This window comes from Mauremys reevesii, unplaced genomic scaffold, assembly GCF_016161935.1.
Source record: "Mauremys reevesii isolate NIE-2019 unplaced genomic scaffold, ASM1616193v1 Contig2, whole genome shotgun sequence".
In the NCBI taxonomy this organism is placed as follows: Eukaryota; Metazoa; Chordata; order Testudines; family Geoemydidae; genus Mauremys; species Mauremys reevesii.
Window position 1 is genome coordinate 3427464 of NW_024100826.1, and position 25781 is coordinate 3453244.

Consider the following 25781-nt stretch of genomic DNA (forward strand, 5'->3'; position numbering starts at 1 on the left):
ACCTTGTGACCCTCTGAGGGGTCCCGACCCCCAGTTTGAGAACCCCTGATCTACATAGTATAGGGAAAAAAAAAAAACACACCACCAGATTTCACAGTCCATGACACATTTTTCATGGCCGTGAATTTGGTAGGGTGCTCCTATACGGTTTCATTAAGAGACTATTCTGTAAGCTATAAAGCTCCAGTCTATGTGGTTTTTCACTGTGAAGTTTCATCTTAGAGAATATGAATGGAAATGTACAAAAGGCAAATATGGGCCATTTGCCCCTGAACTGGCACCATTTCTAACGAAGGAATGAAAGTTGCTCTGGTAAATTGTATAAGGCACTTAGACTGTCATTTTCATAATTAAAACTTGCTCGTCACTCAGATACAGATATTAATATTTAGAACTTTTGGCTATTCATTTATACATGGTGGAATGAGTCAGTTGTTGCAAAGTTAAAGGATAGCAAATGGTCCTGATTAAAAAGGTTTATTCTAAGCAGTTTGGTATGGAATACTAAAAATCAATGGATTTACATTCATGAGAGGTTTCCCATTTACACTGAGGAAAAAGTAGTAAAATGGGAAAACTTAGCATTTTGCTTCTGTGAAATTTAATATTCCTCGCCTTCATCCTCTCCATCAATTGAGTCTGTGCCCACTTCTTCATAATCCTTCTCAAGTGCAGCCAAGTCTTCCCGAGCCTCTGAGAATTCTCCTTCCTCCATACCTTCTCCCACATACCAGTGAACAAAGGCACGTTTGGCGTACATCAAGTCAAACTTGTGGTCCAGACGGGCCCATGCTTCAGCAATGGCTGTGGTGTTGCTGAGCATGCAGACTGCACGCTGAACTTTGGCTAGATCACCACCAGGAACAACGGTTGGGGGCTGATAATTTATACCAACCTGGAAAAGAGGAGAACACACAAAGTTTTCCTGTAGGGTTTGGTGATGGCTGTGATTAGTTACTGACCACATAGTAAAAAGCAAGACATTAATTTTAATCATAGAATCTCAGGGTTGGAAGGGACCTCAGGAGGTCATCTAGTCCAACCCCCTGCTCAAAGCAGGACCAATCCCCAACTAAATCATCCCAGCAAGGGCTTTGTCAAGCCTGACCTTAAAGAACGCTTTAAGGAGGGAGATTCCGCTACCTCCCTAGGTAACTCATTCCAGTGCTTCACCACCCTCCTAGAGAAAAAGTTTTTCCTAATATAGAACCTAAACCTCCCCCACTGTAACTTGAGACCATTACTCCTTGTTCTATCATCTGGTACCACTGAGAACAGTCTAGATCCATCCTCTTTGGAACCTGCTTTCAGGTAGTTGAAAGCAGCTATAAAATCCCCCCTCATTCTTCTCTTCTGCAGACTAAATCATCCCAGTTCCCTCAGCCTCTCCTCACAAGTCATGTGCTCCAGCCCCCTAATCATTTAGTTGCCCTCCGCTGAACTCTTTCCAATTTTCCACATCCTTCTTGTAGTACGGGGCCCAAAACTGGATACAGTACTCCAGATGAGGCCTCACCAGTGCCGAATGAAGGGAAATGATCACGTCCCTCGATCTGTTGGCAATGCCCCTACTTATACAGCCCAAAATGCCATTAGCCTTCTTGGCAACAAGGGCACACTGACTCTCATCCAGCTTCTCGTCCACCGTAACACCTAGGTGCTTTTCTGCAGAACTGTTGCCTAGCCTTTCCGTTCCTAGTCTGTAGCAGTGCATGGGATTGTTCCTTCCTAAGTGCAGGACTCTGCATTTGTCCTTGTTGAACCTCATCAGGTTCAACAAGGCCCAATCCTCCAATTTGTCTATGGCCTTCTGTATCCTATCCCTATCCTCCAGCGTATCTACCACTCCTCCCAGTTTAGTGTCATCTGCAAAGTTGCTGAGGGTGCAATCCATGCCATCCTCCAGATCATAAATTTTACTTCATATAACTGTCTAAAGAGCTCTGCACACAAACAACTGCAAGCTCTTACCCCTAAGATATTTATAAAGCCCACTAGATACCTACACGGCAGCTTTAAGAATATATTTCAATAAGCCATTGATATACAACAAGGGAGTAAAAAGCCATTGCATAATTATTTAGCAGCTATTAAGAGACTTGCCTTAAAACCAGTAGGACACCAGTCAACAAATTGGATTGTGCGCTTGGTTTTGATAGCAGCAATAGCAGCATTGACATCCTTGGGAACAACATCACCACGGTACAACATACAACAGGCCATATACTTGCCATGGCGAGGATCACACTTCACCATCTGATTGGATGGCTCAAAGCAAGCATTGGTGATCTCAGACACAGAGAGCTGCTCATGGTAGGCTTTCTCTGCTGAAATAATTGGGGAGTAGGTTACCAATGGGAAGTGAATACGGGGGTAAGGCACCAGATTAGTCTGAAATTCGGTCAGATCCACATTTAAGGCACCATCAAATCGGAGGGAGGCAGTAATGGAAGATACTATCTGACCAATGAGGCGATTGAGGTTGGTGTAGGTAGGGCGTTCAATGTCCAGGTTCCTACGGCAAATGTCGTAGATGGCCTCATTATCAACCATAAAGGCACAGTCGGAATGCTCCAGAGTGGTGTGGGTAGTCAAAATGGAGTTGTATGGCTCAACAACTGCTGTGGAGACTTGGGGTGCAGGATAGATTGCAAATTCTAACTTGGATTTTTTTCCATAGTCGACTGAGAGGCGCTCCATCAGCAGTGAAGTAAAGCCTGAGCCAGTGCCTCCCCCAAAACTGTGGAATATCAGAAAGCCCTGCAGACCAGTGCACTGGTCAGCCTGAAAGAAAGAAAAAATATTTTACAATAGAAAAGTCTGAACATTTAGAATACAACACACACACACACACACTCTTTCCAAGGAGCTCACACATCTGCTCAGCTCTTATGAATTCAAAGATGGGTGAAAACCCTTCAAGCTCTGGGGGTGGGGGTGGGGAGGGGGGGAATAAAAAAATTATTGATCCATCAGGGTATTAATCAGGACAATCATCCTCCCCAGAAGCCAAAACCAGACAAACCTGCTTATAGTATTTGTGGACGTCCATTTACTGAGAGTCCTCGTAGTACAGATCTACCTCACTCCACTTTAGTGGCACCATATTTCCCAAGACCCATTTACGCCCTTTTTCATCTCAGTGAGAGATACAGCTGGATTTGTCAGCTTCTTAGTGTCATTTAAGCAAATAGCCATTCACCCTGCATGCCAGCAGTGTCTAGAATCAGCCAAAAAAAATCAATCCACTTTTATATTTACAATTTATAAACAAATGTATTTGATGTTCTGGAGAAGATCTAGAACTGACTACTAGCCTAAGTTGCAGTGTGATTTAAGCCCTGCATATTCCCAGAAAATGTCTTAAGAAGGTTGTTGAATCCAGTGCGGTGAATTGCAACATATTGGACTATTCAAGGAAGCTCTAGTTCAGATCTTTCCCTGAGCTGTTAAAGATTAACACTGCACTTTCACCTCAAGGGTGTGGTGTCACATACTGCTCAGCAGTAACTCCCGGGACCAACTCACAAGTGTTGACAGTTTGCAAGAGAAAAAAAGGGAACAAGACAATTTATTGATCTAGTCTTTTGTGTGCACTCTCACAGACTTGTTTAGAAAGACTTCCCTGGCACTTCATCCCTAATTTAGATTGAATATTTAGAGCAAGGACTCCAGGGGCTCAAAAAGCAGCTGGGCTACTGTAGGGAGAGACTTTCACCACATATGGCATATTACCAAACCAGAAGGAAATTCTATGCACTGGCAAAAGCAGTCTGTATCCATAATACAGACTATGCAAAGCACATACTAACTACCCCTAAAAGAAGCTAGAAAATAAACTTGGACTTCACCTCAGCTACTTCACCACATGGTGTGTAGACTGAGGGAACCTGAGACCTCACAGCATGGTCACAGTTTCTCTCCCACCTTGTATCTTTGGTCATAAGAAAAAAAATTAACAAAACAATGAAGTTGAAGGAAACACATTGGAACATGAAGATCAGACTTCAGCCCACAAAAGCAAGCATTCAGGTGTGGAGGCTAAAACGCTGCAGTGGCTGCAGCTGAGGACTGGTCCTTCTCATTGATAATAGTGCAAACCAGGGTGCTATGTGGATAGGCCTCAGCCTTGGCCTTTGTGAATTTGTCAGACAAACTTGAAACAAACTTTTTGGTTTGATATAAACATGCCTTTTAGGCAAGTTGAGGGTGCTGGTTCAATTGCAGTCCAAGAAGACAGTCACAAGGGAATCTTAGATTTTCCTCTGATTGGAGTAGTCCATTTTCACATGACTGAAGAGAATGGCAGAATTTTACAGCTGCTGGAGACCTCCATAGCTTTTTCATCTATATATGACCCAACAGACTACAGAGCTGAATTCTGAGCCCCCACACATCTGAGCACTTAACTAGATTAATTTCCAAACCATGATGTAGAAAGCTCTTTAAAAAGGTACAATCTTCAGTGCAGAAAAACTGGAACTTACCAGCTTCCTGATACGCTCCAGAACAAGGTCAATTATCTCTTTCCCAACAGTGTAATGACCTCGAGCATAATTATTAGCAGCATCCTCCTTGCCAGAGATCAGTTGTTCAGGGTGGAAAAGCTGCTTGTATGTCCCATTTCGTACTTCGTCTGGAAAGGGAATATTGTGCATGAGTTTACAGTAAGTTAATTTTGGTTTAGACAAAAAGTTTTCAAGCTCACATGCCTAAAATAAGGCATGTGACTGCCCTGTTTGAGCAATTGGTCCTGAATTGGCACACTCAGTTGGGTCCCGCCAGAACCGCATTGTCACACATGCCTAAAGTCTCTGGAAGCTGAGAGTCTTGTGTGCAGGGCAAAGAATGTAGGTGCTGCCATAAAACCCAGCAGCTGAAGGCATGATCTTATGTACATCAGGGTTTGGGACTATAGGTGGGGCTAGAGATCATGCACCATCCAGAACCTGTCAAGTGGTAGTTAGGCAATTACTCCATGCAGAAGCTATATGGTCCCAATGAATTTTATGTGCCACACAGGTGTTAATGGGGATTTATTCTCATTCACTAGCAGGCCTAGATGTGCAAACAGCTGGAGAACAGACAGGATGTTGACCCAGACCTGAGATTTAGTGGCCATGACCAGCCACTTGCTTAAGCATGAGAACATCTGGCCATCTGTCCTTCCAAGGTAGGCCACCCCTGCAAGGCACTTAATAAACATGTGCAGCACCACTGAGAGCCCAAAAGGCAAAACTTGGTAGTGGTAGTGATTGCTGTGCAACACAAACCTTGGGAAATGCTGGTGCACCAGACATATCATGATGTGAAAGTACATATCCCTGAGGTCAAGAGTTCTCCTGATATAGGGATGGGATGATTGATGTGAGGGAGACTATCCTGAACTTTCATTTCTTGACATGTGTTCAGGCACTTGAGGTTGGTATTTGTCTGAGGCTCTCTGTCTTCTTGGGGATGAAGAAGTACCTTAAATAGAACTTCTCTCCTCTCTACTGAGGAAGTACCTCCTCTATAGTGCCCACTGCAAAAAGGGGCTGCATTTCTGTCTAAGTAGGCTCTTTGGAAGGGGTCCCTAAGGAGGGATAGGGAGAGGATAGGAACGGAATGGCATAGCTTCTTTGGACCACCTCCCATACCCAACACTGAGGTGATGGTCCAGGGTTGATGGAAATGAGCCTGATGGTTGCCAAAAGGAAGGGAAGGCAATGATCCTATAATGAATGGTATGCTGTCCTCAGGCAGAGTCAAATCTGCTGCCTGGTCAATGTCAAAGCAGGTTGGTGCAACTGAGAGATACTCACAGGGATAACTACTTTGCAGGATGGGCAGTTAAAACCTAGGGACTTCCTACGGTACCAGCTGGCATGGCTGACCATCGGCAACCTTGGGGGAAGATCTCCTTTGCTACGGCCCCCGCCCCCCCCACAGCATCCCATAGACCTAACCAAACTGACTATGTAACTACAATGCTGAAATGGAAGTTAAATACTGTTGGTGACGATCTCTTCACGTACCACAGGTCACTGAGAAGAAATTGGGTGTTGCAGACTGGTTCAAACCCTTTATACCCTTGCAAGCACATGAGGAAGAACACTTGGACTTCCCCAAAAGACACTGCTGGCTAGAAAATTCTGCGATGTGAGCGCACTGAATGAGCAATCACCAACTGTGGAATATTTATCCAGCCTAACACTTGAAGAACTGGATTGTCCTAGTTGCTGTTCAGTCCTACATGTCAGGAGGTCCTGTGTGTGCGCCTACCTGAGAACATCGTGCCAATCTCACTAGCCAAGGACTAAAAAGCTTCCTTTGGAAGCCATCATCTGGAAAAGAGAAAAAGAAATCTGAACTCATGGTTTACTGACATAAAACTCTCCTTCTGCCAAACCACAAAGTGCAGGCTACGTTCAGCACAGGACTTCCTATCCCATTTGGCTTTAGCAACTCTAAAATGTATGGTAATGAGATACCAGAGTTTAATTAAAACCAGGCAGAAAGTAATATTGGGTTTTATAATTAACTCTAGATGAAGTTGTCTGCTGTTTTTGCATATATTCTGCTTTTAACCCAAAAGTTAAGCCTAAAAAAACCAAACAAACAAAACCCTGACAAAGCAGCATGAGATTTGAAGAGAATTCCCTTACTTATTGGTGCAGATCAGTATAACGATTTACCCAACAGGATTTGTAACCTAGTAAGCTGCTCTTTAAGGGAAAACTATTTTTTCAAAAAAAGGAGAAAAAAAAAAAACAAAACCAGAGGCACCAAATGAAATGGACCTGCTAAGAGATATCTGTGAAGTTCTAGAATGCACTGGTTTAAAGCACATCTTTGCCAGACTTTTTTGCATTAGCACTGCAAGGCATGTACAAGAACCATGGACTGAAGAGTGAAAGTGAAAAACAGGAAGACAGCAAAAAGGGGGGTGGGCCTAGGGCAGTGACAAAGTGCATAAGTAATTTTATAAACAGGCTGGAAGAAGTCAAGAGGGAACAGTAGCTGGAAGATGCCAGCTGAGCTAAAAGGAGGATGCTGACAGCGGAGGAAAGGGGATTGAGAAAGAATTGCAGAAGTGAGACACTAGCAAGTATCATAAGTAGTCAACTCAGCCCTGTTGGTTTCCACAAGTGTGGTTACTGTTATAAGAAAATAAAATGCAAAGCCTTGGAGCATATAGAATATTTTTAATGCACAATAGCAAGGTGCTTAAAGAACTCTCAGGATGTATAGTACCCAGTAAATCAAAAAACCCTGCTGGTGCCTATAGATACTTTGCTGACATATTGTTTCATAGGTTAAAAGTGTTCAATTTAAAAAAAAAAAAAAAGAGACATTAAAGTGCCTTGTCTAGAGACAATGAAAAAGCCGAAAATCTTATGCATTGCTTGGCAGAAGAGTAATAATTACATACTTGGGGTAAGCTTTGTACAGAGAGAATTTAAAGCATTTAGAATATTTAAGGCATCAGAACAGAAAGATGGGAAATGGGACCCTCAGACCAACATTCCAGCCTGTCAGTTGTGCCAGTTCCCATGGCATCTCTCTTACAAATTAATACAACACTGCTGACTGTATTTACCTATCACTGCAGGTTCCAGATCCACAAACACAGCACGGGGGACATGCTTTCCTGCACCAGTCTCGCTGAAGAAGGTATTAAATGAATCATCACCACCACCAATTGTTTTGTCACTTGGCATGGTGCCATTGGGCTGAATGCCATGCTCCAGGCAGTAGAGTTCCCAGCATGCATTGCCAATCTGCACACCAGCTTGGCCAACGTGGACTGAGATGCACTCACGCTGTACAGAGGAAAAAAAAGAAGAAAATTAAGGTTTCTGGCAGGAACAGTGGCTTTCTTGACTAGCAAAATACCCAGCATAGACTGCTTGGAACTACCATACTGCAGAATTATTAAAACTGCACCCATAACATTGGCCTCATTGTATTAGGGTTAGTGACAACTGGAACAGATAACTTAACACAAACCCTTCCTTCAGTCATCTATTTTCATCTAGAAAAACCCTTTGGACATTGTCAAGTAACATTTTATAGGCTCATTCTTCATGTCCTCTCAGAGACCTAAATGTAAAAGTTTCACCTCCTTCCCCAGCAAATTCTGTCCTCTCCCTATTTGAGAAATATTGATTTTTCCATTTTGAGTGTAATTAGAAGGTTAATTGGCCAGCACCAGCCTGTGTGTCATTAGTATTATCCGTGCCAACCCAGCTCCAGAAGTTATCAGGTGCAGCACCACCACCAGAGGGAGCACAATATTTTAAGGAAACTGAGGCTATTTCATTTTTTCCCTTTTAAATTTGTATATATAAGGCCAAAAATTATATAATGCCTTCCCTATCCCATTAGTCTTAAAAGTACATAAAACAGATCCTAACCATCACCCCTTCACCATTTCATTTAGGGTACACTCTGAACAAGTTTAAGTTGTGCATCCTGCAAGGAAAGTAATTGTTTGTAAAATGATTCCCCCTAGTGTTGAATTCATAAAAAAATATGGAACTTTAGGTTCTTACACAAAGCTATAGGTGCATACACTGCTTTGCGTGTATACCTTAGTGTAAGTAGGATTATTTTCTTTTCCTAGTCAGCACTGAAAGATTTCCTACCACTCTCTGAGCAAAGTTCTGCTGCACCCCCACCAGCCAACTCAACTGTTCAACACTCGGACTGTTCCTAGCTAAGTGTAGCTGGTCAGAAGCCAGTATCAAAGTGCCAACACCACTATTAAACTCACAGAATACCGATTCTACCCCAAATTACCAACAACCCCCCCCCCCAACTTTTCAGTGGGCTTTTTAATACGTAAACATATGGCTTGACTGTCCACATTCAACAGGCCTGCTTGTACAAACCAATCCTTGCCACACCCCCTGAAAAGTAGGCAGAGATTTATTAGATGGGTAAGTTGAGGCAGAGGTTCAGCAATCTGATCTCAGCTACACAAGTCAATAACAAAGCTGCAATTGAAACACCAGTGTCTTAGTGGCCCAACTCTGTCCATTTCTGTAGTCTACTAAAGTGCTTTCCAGCCGAGGGCTAAAAACAAAGGCTAAGATTCAAACATAGGTGCCTAGATTTATGCTGCCAAGACAGTTATCTTTACCATAACTGCTGTTCTTTGAGATGTGTTGCTCATCTCTATTTCATATTCAGTGTGCATGCTCGCCACATGCACTGTGCCAGAAGTTTCTCCCTCAGCAGTATCCATAGGGGACTGGCTCTGGTGCCCTCTAGAATGATGCCTATATGGCACATTACAAGGGGCGCCCCCACCCGCCCAGTTCCTTCTCACCGGAAACCCCCAACAGTGGGGAAGGAGGGTGGGTTGTGGAATGGACATGAGCAACACAATCTCTACAGTCTGGTCTACACTAGGCAGGGGCGGTCGATCTAAGGTATGCAACTTCAGCTACGTGAATAGCGTAGCTGAAGTCAAAGTACCTTAGCTCGAATTACTTACCCATCCTCACAGCGCGGGATCGACGTCCGCGGCTCCCCCGTCGACTCCGCTACCACCACTCACTCCGGTGGAGTTCCGGAGTCGACAGGAGCGCGTTCGGGGTTCGATATATATCGCGTCTAGATGAGACGCGATATATCAAACTCCGAGAAATCGATTGCTACCCGCCGATCCGGCGGGTAGTGAAGACGTACCGTAAGAACACCAGTTACAGAAAAGGTAACTCTTCGAGTGCTTGCTCATGTCCATTCCGTATTAGGTGACTCCACAGCAGTACCCCTGGAGGGGCGTCGTTCATGGACATGTAGGTTGCAACACAGCTCTGCCAAACCCAGCGTCACCTCTGGCCTGCTGAGTGATGACACAACGAGCGGTAAACATGTGAACAGAGGACCACGTTGCAGCTCTACAAATGTCCTGGATAAGGATGCGTGCCAAGAAGACCGCTGAAGATGCCTGAGCTCCCGACAAATGGGCTCTGACAATCGGTGGTGGCAGAACCCACGCCAGGTTGTAACAGGTCCTTATGCATGAGGTGATCCAATTCAAAATCCTCTGCAAGGACACCGGGTGACCTTTCATCCGATCCACTGTAGCAATGAAGAGTTAGGTCGATATTCGGAAAGGCTTGGTACATTCTAAGTAGAAAGCCAAAGCTCTCCAGATGTGCAGGGTGTGAAGATGCCTCTCCTCACTGGTCTTGTGCGGTTTGGGACAGGACAAGGAAGATGTCCTGGTCATATGGAAGGTGGAGATCACCTTTGGTAGGAAGACCGGGTGGGGCTGCAACTGAAACTTATCTTTGTAGAAGACCGTGTACAGAGGTTCTGAGATCAAGACATTAATTTCAGAGACCTGTCTTGCTGACATCACTGCCACCAGAAACGTGACCTTCCATGACAGGTGGGAAAGGGAGCAGGAACCCAGTGGCTCACAGGATGGGCTGGTGAGCCTAGAGAGGACCAAGTTAAGATCCCACTGCAGGACAGTCGAGCTCTCAAGAATCTGACTGTCATGTCGTGGGGAAAAACACCATCTGTCCTTAGATCAGGTGAAAAGCAGAATGGCCGCTAGATGAACTCTCATGGAGGGACAGATGCCATGCTTGGACGCCCAGCGGGAAACCCTTGTCCATTTGGCCAGGTACGTCAGTCTGGTTAAGGTCTTCCTACTCCCCAGGAGGGCCTGTTAGACTCCTTCCGAACAAGTCCGTTCCTCCAGGTTCAGCCATGCAGCATCCATACTGAGAGCTGGAGGGGCTCGAGATGGGGGGTAGGAGCCGGCCATGGTCCTGTGATAGCAAGTCCGGGCGGCTGGGCAGGGGCCGCTGACGAGCCCATGAGCATGCCGAACCAATGTTGGTGAGGCCACACCAGGGCGATCACAACAATCTGCACTTTGTCTCTCTTGATCTTGGCCAGGTCTTGCTGATGAGTGGAATTGGATAGAACGTGTACATCAGGCTCCCTGACCATGACAGGAGGAAGGCATGGGAGAGGAGATCTTGCTGAGAGCACAACCAGTGGCATTTCCTGTTCTGTCTGGTAGCGAACAAATCCACTTGGGGAGTTCCCCACCTTTGAAAGATCATGCATGCTACCTCTGAATGGAACGACCACTCATGGTGAGAGGAGAAGTATCTGCTGAGCTGGTCTGCCAGCATATTCTTGACACTGGGAAGGTGGCAAGCTTCTAGGTGGATTTTGTGACTGATGCAGAAGTCCCATAGACGGACTGCCTCTTGACAGAGAGTCAACGAGCACGCTCCACCTTGCCTGTTGATGTAGACCATCGAGGCTGTGTTGTCTGTCAGGACTCTTTCCACCTTGCCCAACAGGTACGGCAGGAAGACTCTGCATGCCAGCTGGACTGCTTGGAGCTCTGGGTAGCAGAGTCAGGCAAGTGATGGGGTTGGCCTGCCCTGGATGATAAGTGGGGGGTCATGGCCCACCAAGGCCCACCCATGGCTACGCCCCGGCACAGTGTCTCTTCTGATTTAAAATTAAAAAAACCAACATGTTGCCATCCCAGCTCTTCATTCATGGCCTGCCATACACTTTCCACACCCAGATGTGGCCCTCAGACCAAAAAGTTTGCCCATCCCAGCTTAAAGCCTGGGGCATGCCTGACCTCCAACCGGGTCCCGTTCAGGACTAACAAAAGAGTTTGAGAACTACTACTATGGGTAACTAAGAAAACTACTAACTACGTATATTCTGTAACTATTTTACAGAATTTCAAAGTTCGCAACAGAGAAGGAATCAATGCTAGCTGAAGCAGCAGAGGTTCCAGCACTGTCACTGGCGGCAAAAAGGAAGTGAGGGGGTTGGGGGGGGGGGGAAGCTGGCAGCACCCTTTATACCATGCCATGTGGGCACTACTCCAGAAGGTGCCAGAGCTGGTCCCCTACTGATGCTGCTGAGGAAAAAACTTCCATCACTGGTGCATGTGGTAAGCACACACACCTAATATGGAATGGACATGAGCAAGCACTTGAAGAAAAATGGTGGCTTCTGGCTGCTCTCTGAACTTAGAGACAGCATGACAACACACTCCCTCCCACCCTATACACTCTCTCACTCCCCCAAAGACACACTGTTGCTGTCTCTCCCACACACACTCTCCCCTCCCACCCCCCATCTTCAGCTGAAAAGCATCTGGAATCCTAATAGGATCCCTAGTAGGATGGAATGATGGGATTGAGAAACCTGCATCATGTGATGCTGTGCCTGTCCCATGTGTAGGGCCCTACCAAATTCACAGCCATGAAAAATGCATCATGGACCACTGAAATCTAGTCGTGTGTGTACTTTTACCCTATACTGTACAGATTTCACAGTGGAGACCAGCATTTTTCAAACTGGGATCCTGACCCAAAAGAGGGCTGCAGGGGCAGGGGATGCAAGATTATTGTAGGGGGCGGTTATTGTATTGCCACCTTTACTTTTGTGCTCCCTTCAGAGCTGGGTGGCCAGAAAGCAGTCGCTGCTGGCCAATGGCCCAGCTCTGAAGGCAGCAGCGCAGAAGTAAGGGTGGCAATACCATACCATGCCATCCTTACTTCTGTGCTGCTGCTAGCAGCAGTGCTGCTTTTGGAGCTGGGCTCCTGGCCAGTAGCTGCAACTCTCTGGCCCCCCAGCTCTGAAGGCAGCGTTGCCACCAGCAGCAGTGCAGAAGTAAGGGTGGCAATACCACAACCCCCCTACAATAATCTTGCAACCCCTCTACAGTCCCCTTTTGGGCCAGGACCTCTACAGTTACAACACTCTGAAATTTCAAATTTAAATATCAGAAATCATGAAATTTACAATTTTAAAAATCATATGACTGTGAAACTGACCAAAATGGACTATGAATTTGGTAGAGCCCTACCCATGAGGCACTGCAAACCCTTCCCAAAGCACCCTGTGGCCAGGTGCACAGTGGGATAGCTACCCACAATGTACTTCTGTGTTGATGCAAGAGCTGATAGTGTGGATGTGATCTGCTGACACAAGGAACAGCATGGAAATGAAACTGTGATTTAATTAAAGTGGTGGCTGTATGTTGACATAACTTGCATCTACACTGCAGAGTTTTGTTGACAAGGCCTCAGGCACCAAAATAAGTGGCCTCAATCTGCTGGATCCTCAGCACTTTAGAACGTGAAATCAGGCCACTTACTGAGGTGCTTAAATATGGACTTGGCAGTGTCCTACTATTAGGTACCCATCACAAACCTCTGTTTTAATATTCACACCCACAGCTTCATTATGTAGAGTTATGGCTGTGGTACTCAGTGCTCCTCCGTTCTCCTCATGCTCCTCCAGAAACAAGCAAGTGTTGGAAAATCAAGATGACAGTTCCCACATAACCTTAATTCTGCTGCCTTTCATCTCAGCTTTAAGGCATCCACCTATGGAGATGACTGTATCTTACTCCTCCCTCAGTCTGTTCTAGCCAGCATCAAGGACTCCCCAGATTAGTGGTCAGAGAACAATGAACAGAGAACAATGAGGCTCACTGGAGTGTACCGAATAGGAGGACTGACTAGAGTTGCAATAGGCAGAGACAATGACAGCTTTGGTTAAGGAAAGGTAAGGTGCTGTTATATTTTGAGTTCCTAGTGCCTAGTACCATCCCCATGGGGATGAATATCTTTGTATCCACAGACGAAAACACTTTACAGAGAGGTCAGTATCATTACTCCCATTTTCCCCGATTGGTAACCATTGGCATAGAGTGAAGTGACTTTCTCAAGGTCACCCAAACTAGTAGCAGAGTTCAGAATAGAACCAAGGGTCTGAGTCCCAGTCCAGGGCCCTATCCACAAGACTACACTGCTACCTACTTCCCCACACAGCCAGTATCACCTTAGGTGGTCCTTCTACAATCAGAACCTTACCAAGCAATTCCATGCTTAACATTGGCATTTCTTATAAGAACTGCTACCCCTTTACTGTAATCATTTCTATTACTTAAGACTTTTTCTTGGACATATTGAGTTAAGCATGCATTTCCTCATTTTTCTGTGTTTGTATTTCAGAATTAAACTCTCCCATTCCAGAAAAGGCACAAGGAACACAGGATAGTGTTGAGCCCTGGCAACCATAACTCCATGTTGATTCACCTGCAAAAATCCTCATCAATTCTTGTTTTTTTGAGAAAGTGGGACAGTTGAAGGGATGGTGGGAAGAAGGGGTGCTATTACTCCGCAGCACTCAGTAAGAAGGGCTATCCCCAAATCAAGGCTTAGTGCAGGGTCTCCTCTTCCTTCCAGGAGCAGACGACAAAGGGAGCTTCATGACCCTTTCCCAAACACTGGGGACTGAGCTCAAGAGTTTGACACCTGCAATCCTGAGGAGGACCATGCCTGGGGTGTGCTCTGGGAAGATCACCATTCTCTGCTCCCCACCCTCAGCAGTATGTGTCTGGGCCATTCACCAAACCAGTTGGTTTTTAGCTCCCCTTCTCTCATCTGAACAATGTGTGCATGCCTCAGAAGGGTCCTTATGGCAGGGAGAATTGCATGGTTCCCATTTCCCCTGCCATTCATAAGGTTCACAGATGGTGTCAAAATAGAACGGCACTGGCCCCTAGATCAGCTCAGTCTCCCCCAGGTGCCCTCCCAAAGCATAGAGTGCAAGTGTGACAACCCAGCACCAAACATTACCTCCTGAACTCTGAACAAGGCAATATAGGTCAATCAGGCCCTGAAAAGCCAAAATAGCCTACAGATGAGAACACTAAGGCACAAAGATTAAGCAAATCGGACGAGGCTATACAGGGAGGCAAAAATAGAACCCAGGTTTCCTGAGTCCTAAGCCAGTGCATTAACCACAGAACCATCTGTCCTCCAATACCTCCTACCCATTGAAAAGGGTTCTCTGCTCAAACCCCAGACAGAGGGGAAAACAAAAAATTGCACAGGGATCAGTAGAGCTTAAAATTCCTGGTCCCTAGCTCATTCCCTTCTCCACAGCACCATCTTTTATTCCTTCTGCAGTCCCTGCTTCACACACAGCCATTGCACTGACACTCCATGGCCTTGTCTACACTACAAAATTAAGACTACTTACTGTGTTCATCTCTGTTGGCGGTGTGCATCCTCCCCAGGAGCACTTCCACCAACGTAACTCTATGGGATATTGTGGGACACTGACAGCTGGAGCCCTCCCTCCCCGCTCCAGGCTCACAGCCAAAAGACAATGTAAGTAACAGTGTCTATATAGGCTGACACTGTGTCTAACTACATTGACCTAAGCACTACACCTCTTTGTGGAGGTGGTGTTATTAGGTCGGCATAATGGGTGACTTACAATGGTCAATGCTGTAGTGTAGACAGACTTAAATTGATGTAGGCTGCCTTACATCAACCTAACTCTGTAGAATAGAATAGAATCATAGAATCTCAGGGTTGGACAGGATCTCAGGAGGTCATCTAGTCCAACCCCCTGCTCAAAGCAGGAAATAATAGGAGCTATACCTATCTCCTAGAACTGGAAGGGACCTCGAAAGGTCATCGAGTCCAGCCCCCCACCTTCACTAGCAGGACCAAGTACTGATTTTTGCCCCAGATCCCTAAGTGGCCCCCTCAAGGATTGAACTCACAACCCTGGGTTTAGCAGGCCAATGCTCAAACCACTGAGCCATACCTCCCGCCCCAAGGGATGGTAGGGCAGACCAAGTCTTTAAGACACAGACTTAAGTCTGAATCCCAGCTCTGCCTGTTCTGACCTTGTGCAACCTCTCATTTTAGCTGCAAACTAATAAGACCAGCAAAGTGCACAGAAATATTAACAGGCATCAGCAGATCAAGAGACCTGCATGGGTTCAAGACGAGCAGCTCTACCAACAGGCATAAGGTACTCATTCATTCGGCCTTCCACTATGAGCCTGCTCTCAGCTGGGATTCCTTCAAGCATACACCGTGTGCAGTACTGCCAACCTCAAGCACAAAAAGAAAATATTTCACGTCAGCCCCAAAAAACTCATGATTTTTAAAACTGTGTAAGAGTTTGTGTCTGTTCATTTGCCTTCTGGTTTGAGCCTTCATGGGTCACATTCTCAAGCATCTTGCCATGCATTAAAAAGAAAAATCTAAGAGCCTCACATGTACTGGAGCTTTAAGATAAACATCAAGTCACAAGTCAGAAATAGCATATATGGCCAACAGCCATCTTCCAGTCCAAGTCCCTGCAAAGCACTGTTCGGCCAAGAACTGCTCACTCCACAAAAATCAAATAAACCAGATAACTTTTTATTTGTGTATTTGTGGAGCTGGACCCTTTGGGCTGGATTTTCAAGAGCTCAGGTCAAGTTTCCAACAGCTCTCATTTGTGACGCTCATGGCTAGATTCTCAGAAGTGCTCAGCGGCCAACATTAAGAGGCCAGATTTTTCAGGTGAGCTCATAGTTAGGTACCCAAACAGGAGTTGAGCACTTCTGAAAGCTCGAACCTAGATCAGTGCCAGGCGGTCTAGGACTAAGATTTGCATGGAACATCCTTAATTTGCTCTCAATCTATGCAGTGTTATAGGAACTGCTTTTGGGGGGCACTTGTATCTCAGAAACTTCTTGGCCGAATTTGCCTCACACTCATCCTTGAGGTGGCACAGCAATTTTCCAAGCACTCCATCTAGGCACATGCATTTTATAGCACAGAATTTTAATGAACTGGAAAAGTTTTCTTCTTCCTAGGACTCACCTATCATACTGATGCTTGAATGTACTAGCTGTGCTCAGGTTAGTCTGTAGAAATACATACTTGGACTAAATGGGGAAAATGCAGATTCCTGTAGCAAGGACACTACTGTCCATTGATTTCACTGCCTGTTATTATGCGATCCATGTAAAGGAACAAACTTCAAGCATCTGCTGAAGTGAAAAGTGTGAGATTCATTTTCAAGAGCAGTAGCCTCAGTGATCTCATATTTGGAATAAAAGCAGCATGGGCTAGACAGTTGAAACATTTGTATAAAACTGCAGTACCTGAATTCTTAGTCTTGGTACAAGTTATTTTTAAGTCTAACTCAGGCCTATTCATTTTATAACTAGCTTGAGAATAGACTTTAACAGCACGAGTACGCCTATCAGGAAAAAATCATCATCATCATCAACTTGGAGTTTTACAGGTTCCCTTAAGACACATGAGCCCTAATACATCCATAAGGTTAAAAATCTAGCATCCAAATTGCCATCTTAGACTTTGTCAAGCCCTTTTGAAGAACTGTATCCTAAGCAAAACACTTTTGTAACGCTGCATTTTGTTACACTGCATGTGCTGTGGCAGAAATAAAGGCCAGAAAGCTCTCTGAAGAAATCTTACAGGAAAGTGCTGAAGCCAACTCAGCATGAAAAGATTTCTATGTAAAAGTGAAGATATAGCCTCAGAAGTCACCCAAAGTTTCAGTGGCACACTGCTGGGAAGGGCAGTTCTGTAATTATCATTTGAAATGCTCTCTAGCCCAATCAGATCTGTGCAGATTAATTATAGTTTTTTAATAAGCCAGCACTTCACCATCTTGTCTGTAGTGAGATGCCGCAGTGGGGATCAGGAAGGGGTGGATGAGAGGCAGCCATGTTCTGTAGAAAGCAACCACCATTTTGAACCACGGTTTCTTTGAAACCTTGTTAGTTCGCACAGGAGAAGGGTTCAGCATATGCAGCCACCATTGAAAGCTCCGTCTGCGTGATGCTGGCAGGAAGGTGCGCTACCAAGAGGAGAAATCAGCTTCCCCACATATACTCCTTGTACTAGCCCTAGGATCAAGGCCCCGCGGTGCGGGGCCCCGTAGCCACTCCATCCCCAAGCGCTCAATCTCAGCCCAGGAACTGCGCGCTCCTCCATACGCGCTTTTCCTCCCCCCGGCGCATCGCTGACTTGCGCCAGCCCCCCCGCGAAGAGGGAGCCCGGTCCCCGACCCAGACGCGCCCCGGGTCCGCGCCCCGCGAGGCGCCCCGGGTCCGCGCCACGCACATGGCAATAGCGCCATGACCCTGCCGTGCGTGGCAGCGCCGGACCCTGGGGAACCTCTGCCAAGCTCCAGGACCCGGCCCCAGCGGCGCTGCCACGCACGGCAGAACCCTGCCGCCCCCGCGCTCCCCTGACCATGTCTCCGGCTGACGGGCGGGGCCTCCGGTGGCGGCAGACGCGCGACGGGTCTGAGTTGCACCACAAAAGCAGTAGCAGCCTCCGCGGGACTCATATTATATAGGGAGCCCCCGGCCCCCATGGCCCCCTCGCTCCCCATTGGCCAGCGCTGGCACCGCGCCTCTCCTCCCCGGAACTCTATTGGGCACCGAGTGCGGAGCTGCCCCTCCCTCGCCTGCCATTGGACAGCGAGTATGAATTTAGGCCTGGCGGAGCCAGCCACTGGGCCGTTCGTACCAGGCCGGGCCTGAGCTCTGCTCCCGCCAAGGAGCTGGGGGCGGTGTGCGCGGTGGTGCTGCTCACAGAGCCCCTTCCCCCATCTGTGCTAGAGGCGGAGCGACGCGGGTCGGGGGTCCCCCCCGCTGAGCTGCCTGCTGCGCTGCCGGCAGCCTCCGGCCTGGACAGAGCGGTGCCCCCGAGCCGGTGTTTGGGGGCATCGGCGCACTCACTCAAAGTGTGGCCAGCTGCGTCCTGTGGCAGCGCAGCCTCACCAGGACACATGCTGACACACCCTCTCCCTGCTCCGGGCACTGTGCTAGCACCAGAGTGTGCAAAAGGGGGAGGTTGCATCCCTGGCACGGCCCCTCTTGGGGAGCGAGCTGGGCCCTAGGCTGAAATCACAGACCAGGGTTGAAAGAAACAACTGACTTCACTAGTTCCACAGTGGTAGCTGTGTTAGTCTGTATCAGCAAAAGGAATGAGTCTTACAGGGTGACCAGATCACAACACTAAAATATTGGGACACATTGGGGTGCCATCAGCCCTGCCCACAGTCCACCCCACTGTTCCCAGGCTCCTCCTTTACTCTGCCCCAGGTCCTGCCCACTCCCAGCTTGCCCCCGCCCCCCAGCAGTGCAGCAATAATTCCAAACAGTAGTTGCTTTAAGTGGTGGTACCATGTGGAAAATAGGTCAGAAAACCAGGACCAGGGATTATTCCAGGACTCTAGTTGTCTGGCCTTTTCTACTGCTTTTTCGATGGCTGCAGCATTCTGCTCTATGGCCCAAGTGGTATCATTTATATACACACAGCATTTTTTCTTGTTCAATGAGTGCACCACAACTTCCCCCGCCCCCTGTTTTGAGCTTCCAGCACAACTATTAATCTTAAACCTTCATTTTCATTCAATTTTGTATTTCTGATTCTAAATCAAATGGCTCAGCCTTTGGGGTTTTGGTTGAAGGTAATGACAATGCATGGTTAAGTATGAACATGAAAGGTGCTATTATTATTACATCCCTTACAACAACAATAACATAATCCTAGGCTAAACAACAACAATAATAATAAAAGCATTAACATCCCCATTGTAATAATATGATGGGGTTGTTGTATAACCTTAGTCACAAAACACAATACATCATACTTAGTACATAAAGTAGACACGCTATAGGTGGTATGAAAAGCATGCTTTTCAATCTGATATATATTTTGGAGCATATGAATTTTCCCTTGTAATTCAGAAATTTTCTGGACCTCTGGTAGGAGTGAAAGCAAATTTTGGAACCGATTAGATACTAAGGCAGTCCAGTTAAAAGGTATCTAAAACTTAAGGGGTGATTGTAAAATTTTATCTGCAGGCCAATAAATATTATTATTGCCCGCAGCAGTGGTGAGATTAAAATGTATGTCTTGCAAAGTGGTGGCCTTAACATACACACAGCTATTATTTCCTTGGAAAAGCAGGTGTCCTGTCAGGGTACTTCCCTGTCCCTTACCTTCCCAACAAACATTGTCATGAACAGTGACAACTTCCTTGGGCTTCAGTTTGCGTACACACTGGAGCTGTGGGGGTTCTAACAGCCAGAGTGTCCATTGACTTCCTATCCCTATCCAAATGTTGGATGTTATTCCAGGAGCACTGATTATAAATCGGTTAGGCATACCAGGTAGTTTAATTTCCCAAATGTCTCAGTGAATTACCCAATCCCACATGCATCCTTCTCACGGACCCGGCAGGATTCGGTATGTGGGAGCCCACACCCCTCCAATGGGTCCATATGCTTGGGAGGAGCATTGCGAATGTCTGCACTTCCACCCAGAAAATCTCCAAGTATGTCTCCAGCGCCATAGATCAGATCAGGGGTCGGCAACCTTTCAGAAGTGGTGTGCTGAGTCTTAATTTATTCACTCTAATTTAAGGTTTCGCATGCCGGCAATACATTTTAACATTTTTAGAAGGTCTCTCTCTATATTATATAAATAAACTATTGTTGTATTTAAAGTAAATAAGGTTTTAAAAATATTTAAGAAGCTTCATTTAAAATAAAATAAAAATGCAGAGCTTATTAGTTTAGTGTGATCCTTTTCCTCGCTGAGTTTTCCAATGTGCGCCACAGCAGGGAGTGTCTGAGGCCAAGAGCAGAGGCCCAGGCTGGCTGCCAGTACCCCAGGCCAACAGTGGGCTGAGCGGGGCCGGAAGTCTGGACACCGGCTGGCAGGGGGGCTGGCGGCCAGAACTCCAGACCGGCAGCGGGCTGAGCCTCTCAGCCTGTCACTGGCCCTGCTCAGTCCACTGCTGGTCTGGGGTTCCAACAGGGGTCCAAATGCTCTGGATCATAGAATCATAGAATCTCAGGGTTGGAAGGGACCTCAGGAGGTCATCTAGTCCAACCCCCTGCTCAGAGCAGGACCAAACCCAACTAAATCATCCCAGCCAGGGCTTTGTCAAGCCTGACCTTAAAAACCTCTAAGGAAGGAGATTCCACCACCTCCCTAGGTAACCCATTCCAGTTCTTCACCACCCTACTAGTGAAAAAGTTTTTCCTAATGTCCAACCTAAACCTCCCCCTCTTCAACTTGAGACCATTACTCCTTGTTCTGTCATCTTCTACCACTGAGAACAGTCTAGATCCATCCTCTTTGGAACCCCCTTTCAGGTAGTTGAAAGCAGCTATCAAATCCCCCCTCATTCTTCTCTTCTGCAGGCTAAACAATCTCAGTTCCCTCAGCCTCTCCTCGTAAGTCATGTGCTCCAGCCCCCTAATAATTTTTTAGTCCGCTGGACTCTTTCCAATTTATCCACATCCTTCTTGTAGTGTGGGGCCCAAAACTGGACACAGTACTCCAAATGAGGCCTCACCAGTGCTGAATAGAGGGGAATGATCACATCCCTCGATCTGCTGGAAATGCCCCTACTTATACAACCCAAAATGTCATTAGCCTTCTTGGCAACAAGGGCACACTGTTGACTCATATTCAGCTTTTCATCCACCGTAACCCCTAGGTCCCTTTCTGCAGAACTGCTGCCCAGCCATTCGGTCCCTAGTCTGTAGCAGTGCATGGGATTCTTCTGTCCTAAGTGCAGGACTCTGCACTTGTCCTTGTTGAACCTCATCATATTTCTTTTGGCCCAATCCTCTAATTTGTCTAGGTCCCTCTGTATCCTATCCCTACCCTCCAGCGTATCAACCACTCCTCCCAGTTTAGTGTCATCTGCAAACTTGCTAAGGGTGCAGTCCACACCATCCTCCAGATCGTTAATGAAGATATTGAACAAAACCGGCCCCAGCACTGACCCTTGGGGCACTCCACTTGATACCGGCTGCCAGCTAGACATGGAACCATTGATCACTACCCGTTGAGCCCGACCATCTAGCCAGTTTTCTATCCACCTTACCGTCCATTCATCCAGCCCAGACTTCTTTAACTTGCTGGCAAGAATACTGTGGGAGACTGTATCAAAAGCTTTGCTAAAGTCCAGAAATAGCACATCCACTGCTTTCCCCTCATCCACAGAGCCGGTTATCTCATCATAGAAGGCAATTAGGTTAGTCAGGCATGACTTGCCCTTGGTGAATCCATGCTGACTGTTCCTGATCACTTTCCCCTCCTTTAAGTGGTTCAGAATTGATTCCTTGAGGACCTGTTCCATGATTTTTCCAGGGACTGAGGTGAGACTGACTGGCCTGTAGTTCCCTGGATCTTCCTTCTTCCCTTTTTTAAAGATGGGCACTACATTAGCTTTTTTCCAGTCATCCGGGACCTCCCCCGATCGCCATGATTTTTCAAAGATAATGGCCAATGGCTCTGCAATCTCATCGGCCAACTCCTTTAGCATGCTCGGATGCAGCGCATCCGGCCCCATGGACTTGTGCTCGTCCAGCTTTTCTAAATAGTCCCAAACTCCAGCTTTTCTAAATAGTCCCGAACTATGGATGAGACTAGCAAGGCCCGCTCTGACCTCTCTTGGCCTGCCTTGACAAGGGAAGGCTTCAATGGGTACAAGAGGGGAGTTGCCTTTTTTCCAGGACCAAGTTTGAAGCGGCACAACTGATGACAGTGCAGGGAGGTGAATTTGATCATGCTAGTGCTCAAGCAAATGTGAGGATCATGGGTGATTAGCCAGGTGATGCTGAGAATAACCATGAAGTGGGGGGAATGGACTAGGCCAACTGTAAAGTCTTCTGGTGGTCCTGGATTATAGTTATTTCTAAAGGAGCTGTTTTTCACGTAACCAGACCAGAAGATAGGAAAGAGCTGTCAACTGCTTGGCCCATGTTGGCATCTGATGTTGCTGTGCAAATTCTAGGTCCATAAAATTACCTGAATCTACTAGGACTTGCAGGTGGACATCCACAATGACTGGATGTCTTAAGTGGAGCGAGATGCAAAGGGGAATAGAATGAAGTGCTGCCACCAACAGTGTTCTCGTGAAGTGGTGCCAGGATTGTGAGCTAGATGAGAATTACACCATTCTCCTCCAAGGCCCTCATTCGGGGTTGGGACCCGCTGTTTCCTGGTTGGGAGATAGGTGAACTCTTCACCGGGCAACCTGAGGCATAATGACTGGCTCTGCCACAATACAGACATAGGCCTGCAAGGCATCATCAGTTCTTTCCAGCACCAGAAAGACAGGGCTAGGTGGTTCTGAGTTGCATGGGCTCTGATTGTTGCGTGAGGTCAGTTGGAGGCTGGTGCTGGGCAAGTGAGGCTGAGGTTGACAGAACAAGGAGTAATGGTCTCAAGTTGCAGTGGGGGAGGTTTAGGTTGGATATTAGGATAACTTTTTCACTAGGAGGATGGTGAAACACTGGAATGGGTTACTTAGGGAGGTGGTGAAATCTCCTTCCTTAGAGGTTTTTAAGGTCAGGCTTGACAAAGCCCTGGCTGGAAAGATTTAGTTGGGGCTTGGTCCTGCTTTGAGCAGGGGATTGGACTAGATGACATCCTGAGGTCTCTTCCAACCCTGATAGTCTATGATTCTAAGGGCTAGTCTACACTTACCAGCCAGGTCGACGCGGTGAGTTCGACTTCTCAGAGTTCGAACTATCGCGTCTAATCTGGATGCGATAGTTCGAACTCCGGAAGCGCCGCGGTCGACTCCGGTACTCCACCACTGCAAAAGGCGGTGGCGGAGTCGACCTTGGAGCTGCGGACTTTGATTCCGCGGCATCTGGACGGGTGAGTAGTTCGAACTAGGGTACTTCGAATTCAGCTACACTATTCACGTAGCTGAACTTGCGTACCCTAGTTCGACCCCCGCCCTTAGTGTAGACCTGCCCTTTCTGTGACCTTGTCTCAGTAGCATTATGGCACCGCTTTCTTTTCCTGATGACATTCTCATAGTCAGCTATTGATTTCAATGCTAAGTTCGATCAGGACACCCAAACCGGCTGGGATTTCTGTTTGTGCTAGTTTGTCCTTAATTTCACCCAGATCACACTGGAAATGATGGTGCTGCATGGTGTTTTTCCATTTTGTGTCAGCTGTGGGGCAGTGGAATTCTATGGCATAGCTGGTGATCAACTGGTGATCAACTGAACCAAGCTGAGCTGGGGAGCAGAGCCCTGCCAGCCAGAGGGGCCAGAAAAGCAGCCCAGGAAGCAGGGCAGAACTGGGAGCAGAGTCACAGAAGCAGCCCACAGAACAGACCTGCGCTGAGGGGAGAGCTGCAGCAACCATAGCCAGTGGGGCCAGAGAAGCAGCCCAGGGAGCTGGAGGCAGAGCAGCAGCAGTGCTGAGGCAGGGGGATGGAGCTGGAGCTGGGGCTGGAGCAGTCTGGAGCCGGGTGCAGTGAGCAGCTGTGGAGAGCGAGGGTGATCCTGGGCAGTGGGCCCAGCACAGGGAGAGGCCTCAGCCAAGAGGCCTTGCAGGCCAGACCTGGAGGGGGATCGTAACCCTGATGGGGCGGGAGCAACGCTGGGAAGAAGGGTCCTGCCACCTAGAGCCTGAGAGCGTGTGGCCACCACCAGACCAAGTATCTGACCCACAGCATCTCTGCAGCACAGGCAGGGCCTGAGAAGGTGGCCTGGGACGTGTGAGGGACAGACTGTGAACTGCCCTTACATTCTAGAGATGCTGGTTGTGATGTCCCCATGCTACAGAGAGGAGTGACGTTTTCCTTTAACCTTTCCCATTTTTTCCTTATTTTTTAAAAATTGATTGCTGTTTAATAAATTGTATTTGCTTTGAACTGTATGTAATGATCAGTGTGTCAGGGAAGCATCCAGTGCAGAGAGATCAGCCTGGAGTGAGGACCATTCCCCTGCTTACACAAAATCCAGGAGGCAAGCAGGAGCCAAGAACCAGGGAGCAGTAGCCCAGGATCAGAACCAGAGTATTAGCCAGGAGCAGGAAACAGGAAAAAGGAACTGGAGGCAGGAGCAAGGGCCAGGAGCGAGCTGAGAACAGCAGCAGGAAATAGGATGTGGGGTGCTATTGAGTAGCCAGAGACTCAGGCCTGCTGCAAGGTTTAAGAATGTGCCTGCTAGTGTCTTTAGGAGGCCAGGTTAATTTGCTGAATCAGCTGAGAGCAATGAGCTGGGTCTGGGTTCAGCTGTGGGTCCCTGACTCACAGCTTTCCAGGATAGAGTCCCCAGTCCTATAAGCATGGCCTACATTCTTTGTTCCTAGATCTGCAACTTTACATATAGCCTTATTAAAACACACATTGTTTTCTTGCACACAACTTACCAAGTGATCCAGATCTCTCTGTATCAGTGACATGTCCTCTTCATTATGTAACACTCCCCCAATCTTTGTGTCATCTGCACACTTTATAAGTGATTATTCCATTTTCTGCCAGATCATTGATAAAATTGTTAAATAGCACAGGGCCAACAACCCATCCCCGCAAGATCCCACTAGAAACACACCTGTTCAATGATGATTCCCATTTACATTTGCCATCTATCACTTAGCAATTTTTTAGTCCATTTAATGTGTGACGTGTTAATTTTGTATCATATTAGGTTTTTAATCAAAGTGTCATGTGGTACCAAGTCAAATGCCTAACAGAAGTCTAAGTATATTACATCAATACTACTACCTTTATCTACCAAACTTGACATCTCATCAGAAAAGGATATCAAGTTAATTTGATCTATTTTCCATAAATCAATATCGATTGGCATTAATTATATTATCCTCCTTTAAGTCTTTATTATCCAAGCCCATATCAGCAGTTCCATTGTTTTGCCCATGATCAATATCAGGCTTACATACTTATAATTACCCAGGTCACCCTGTTTACTCTTCTTAAATATTGGCACAACAATAGCTTTCTTCTAGTCCTGTGGAACTTCCCAAGAGAAACAAAGGGCAGAAAGAGCAGTTTGTCTGAAAGAGTGAAGTTGAATGTGATAAGGTGATGAACAAATACTAAATAACCATAACTTGAAGGTTGGCGCTAGATCCACAAAGGAACTTAGGTGCCTAACAGCC

At 46.8% G+C, this 25781-nt stretch overlaps 1 protein-coding gene across 2 annotated transcripts; it reads right to left on the minus strand.

The window, feature by feature from the left end:
* Positions 1-458: 458 nt before the first annotated feature.
* LOC120393414 (tubulin alpha-8 chain) lies at positions 459-18190 on the minus strand. 2 transcript variants are annotated; one of them, XM_039517923.1, is made up of 5 exons: positions 18075-18190; positions 7583-7805; positions 4488-4636; positions 2104-2784; positions 459-895 (listed from the first exon to the last, which is right to left on the minus strand). In XM_039517923.1, the coding sequence occupies exons 1-5, from the start codon at positions 18075-18077 to the stop codon at positions 602-604; spliced, it is 1350 nt and encodes a 449-aa protein (XP_039373857.1). In that variant the 5' UTR covers positions 18078-18190; the 3' UTR covers positions 459-601. The 2 variants fall into 2 exon arrangements, with proteins under 2 accessions (XP_039373857.1, XP_039373858.1); XM_039517924.1 differs by lacking the exon at positions 18075-18190 and adding an exon at positions 6265-6326 and having other exon boundaries at positions 7583-7714.
* Positions 18191-25781: the final 7591 nt, after the last annotated feature.

Bases quoted from the DNA above. Each gene is read 5' to 3' on its own strand.
- LOC120393414 (XM_039517923.1), bottom strand. The intron at 4,637-7,582 runs GTAAATACAGTC...TTCCCTTTCCAG, and splicing joins TCTGGAACCTGCAGTGATAG to ACGAAGTACGAAATGGGACA. The intron at 2,785-4,487 runs GTAAGTTCCAGT...TCTTTCTTTCAG, and splicing joins TGGAGCGTATCAGGAAGCTG to GCTGACCAGTGCACTGGTCT.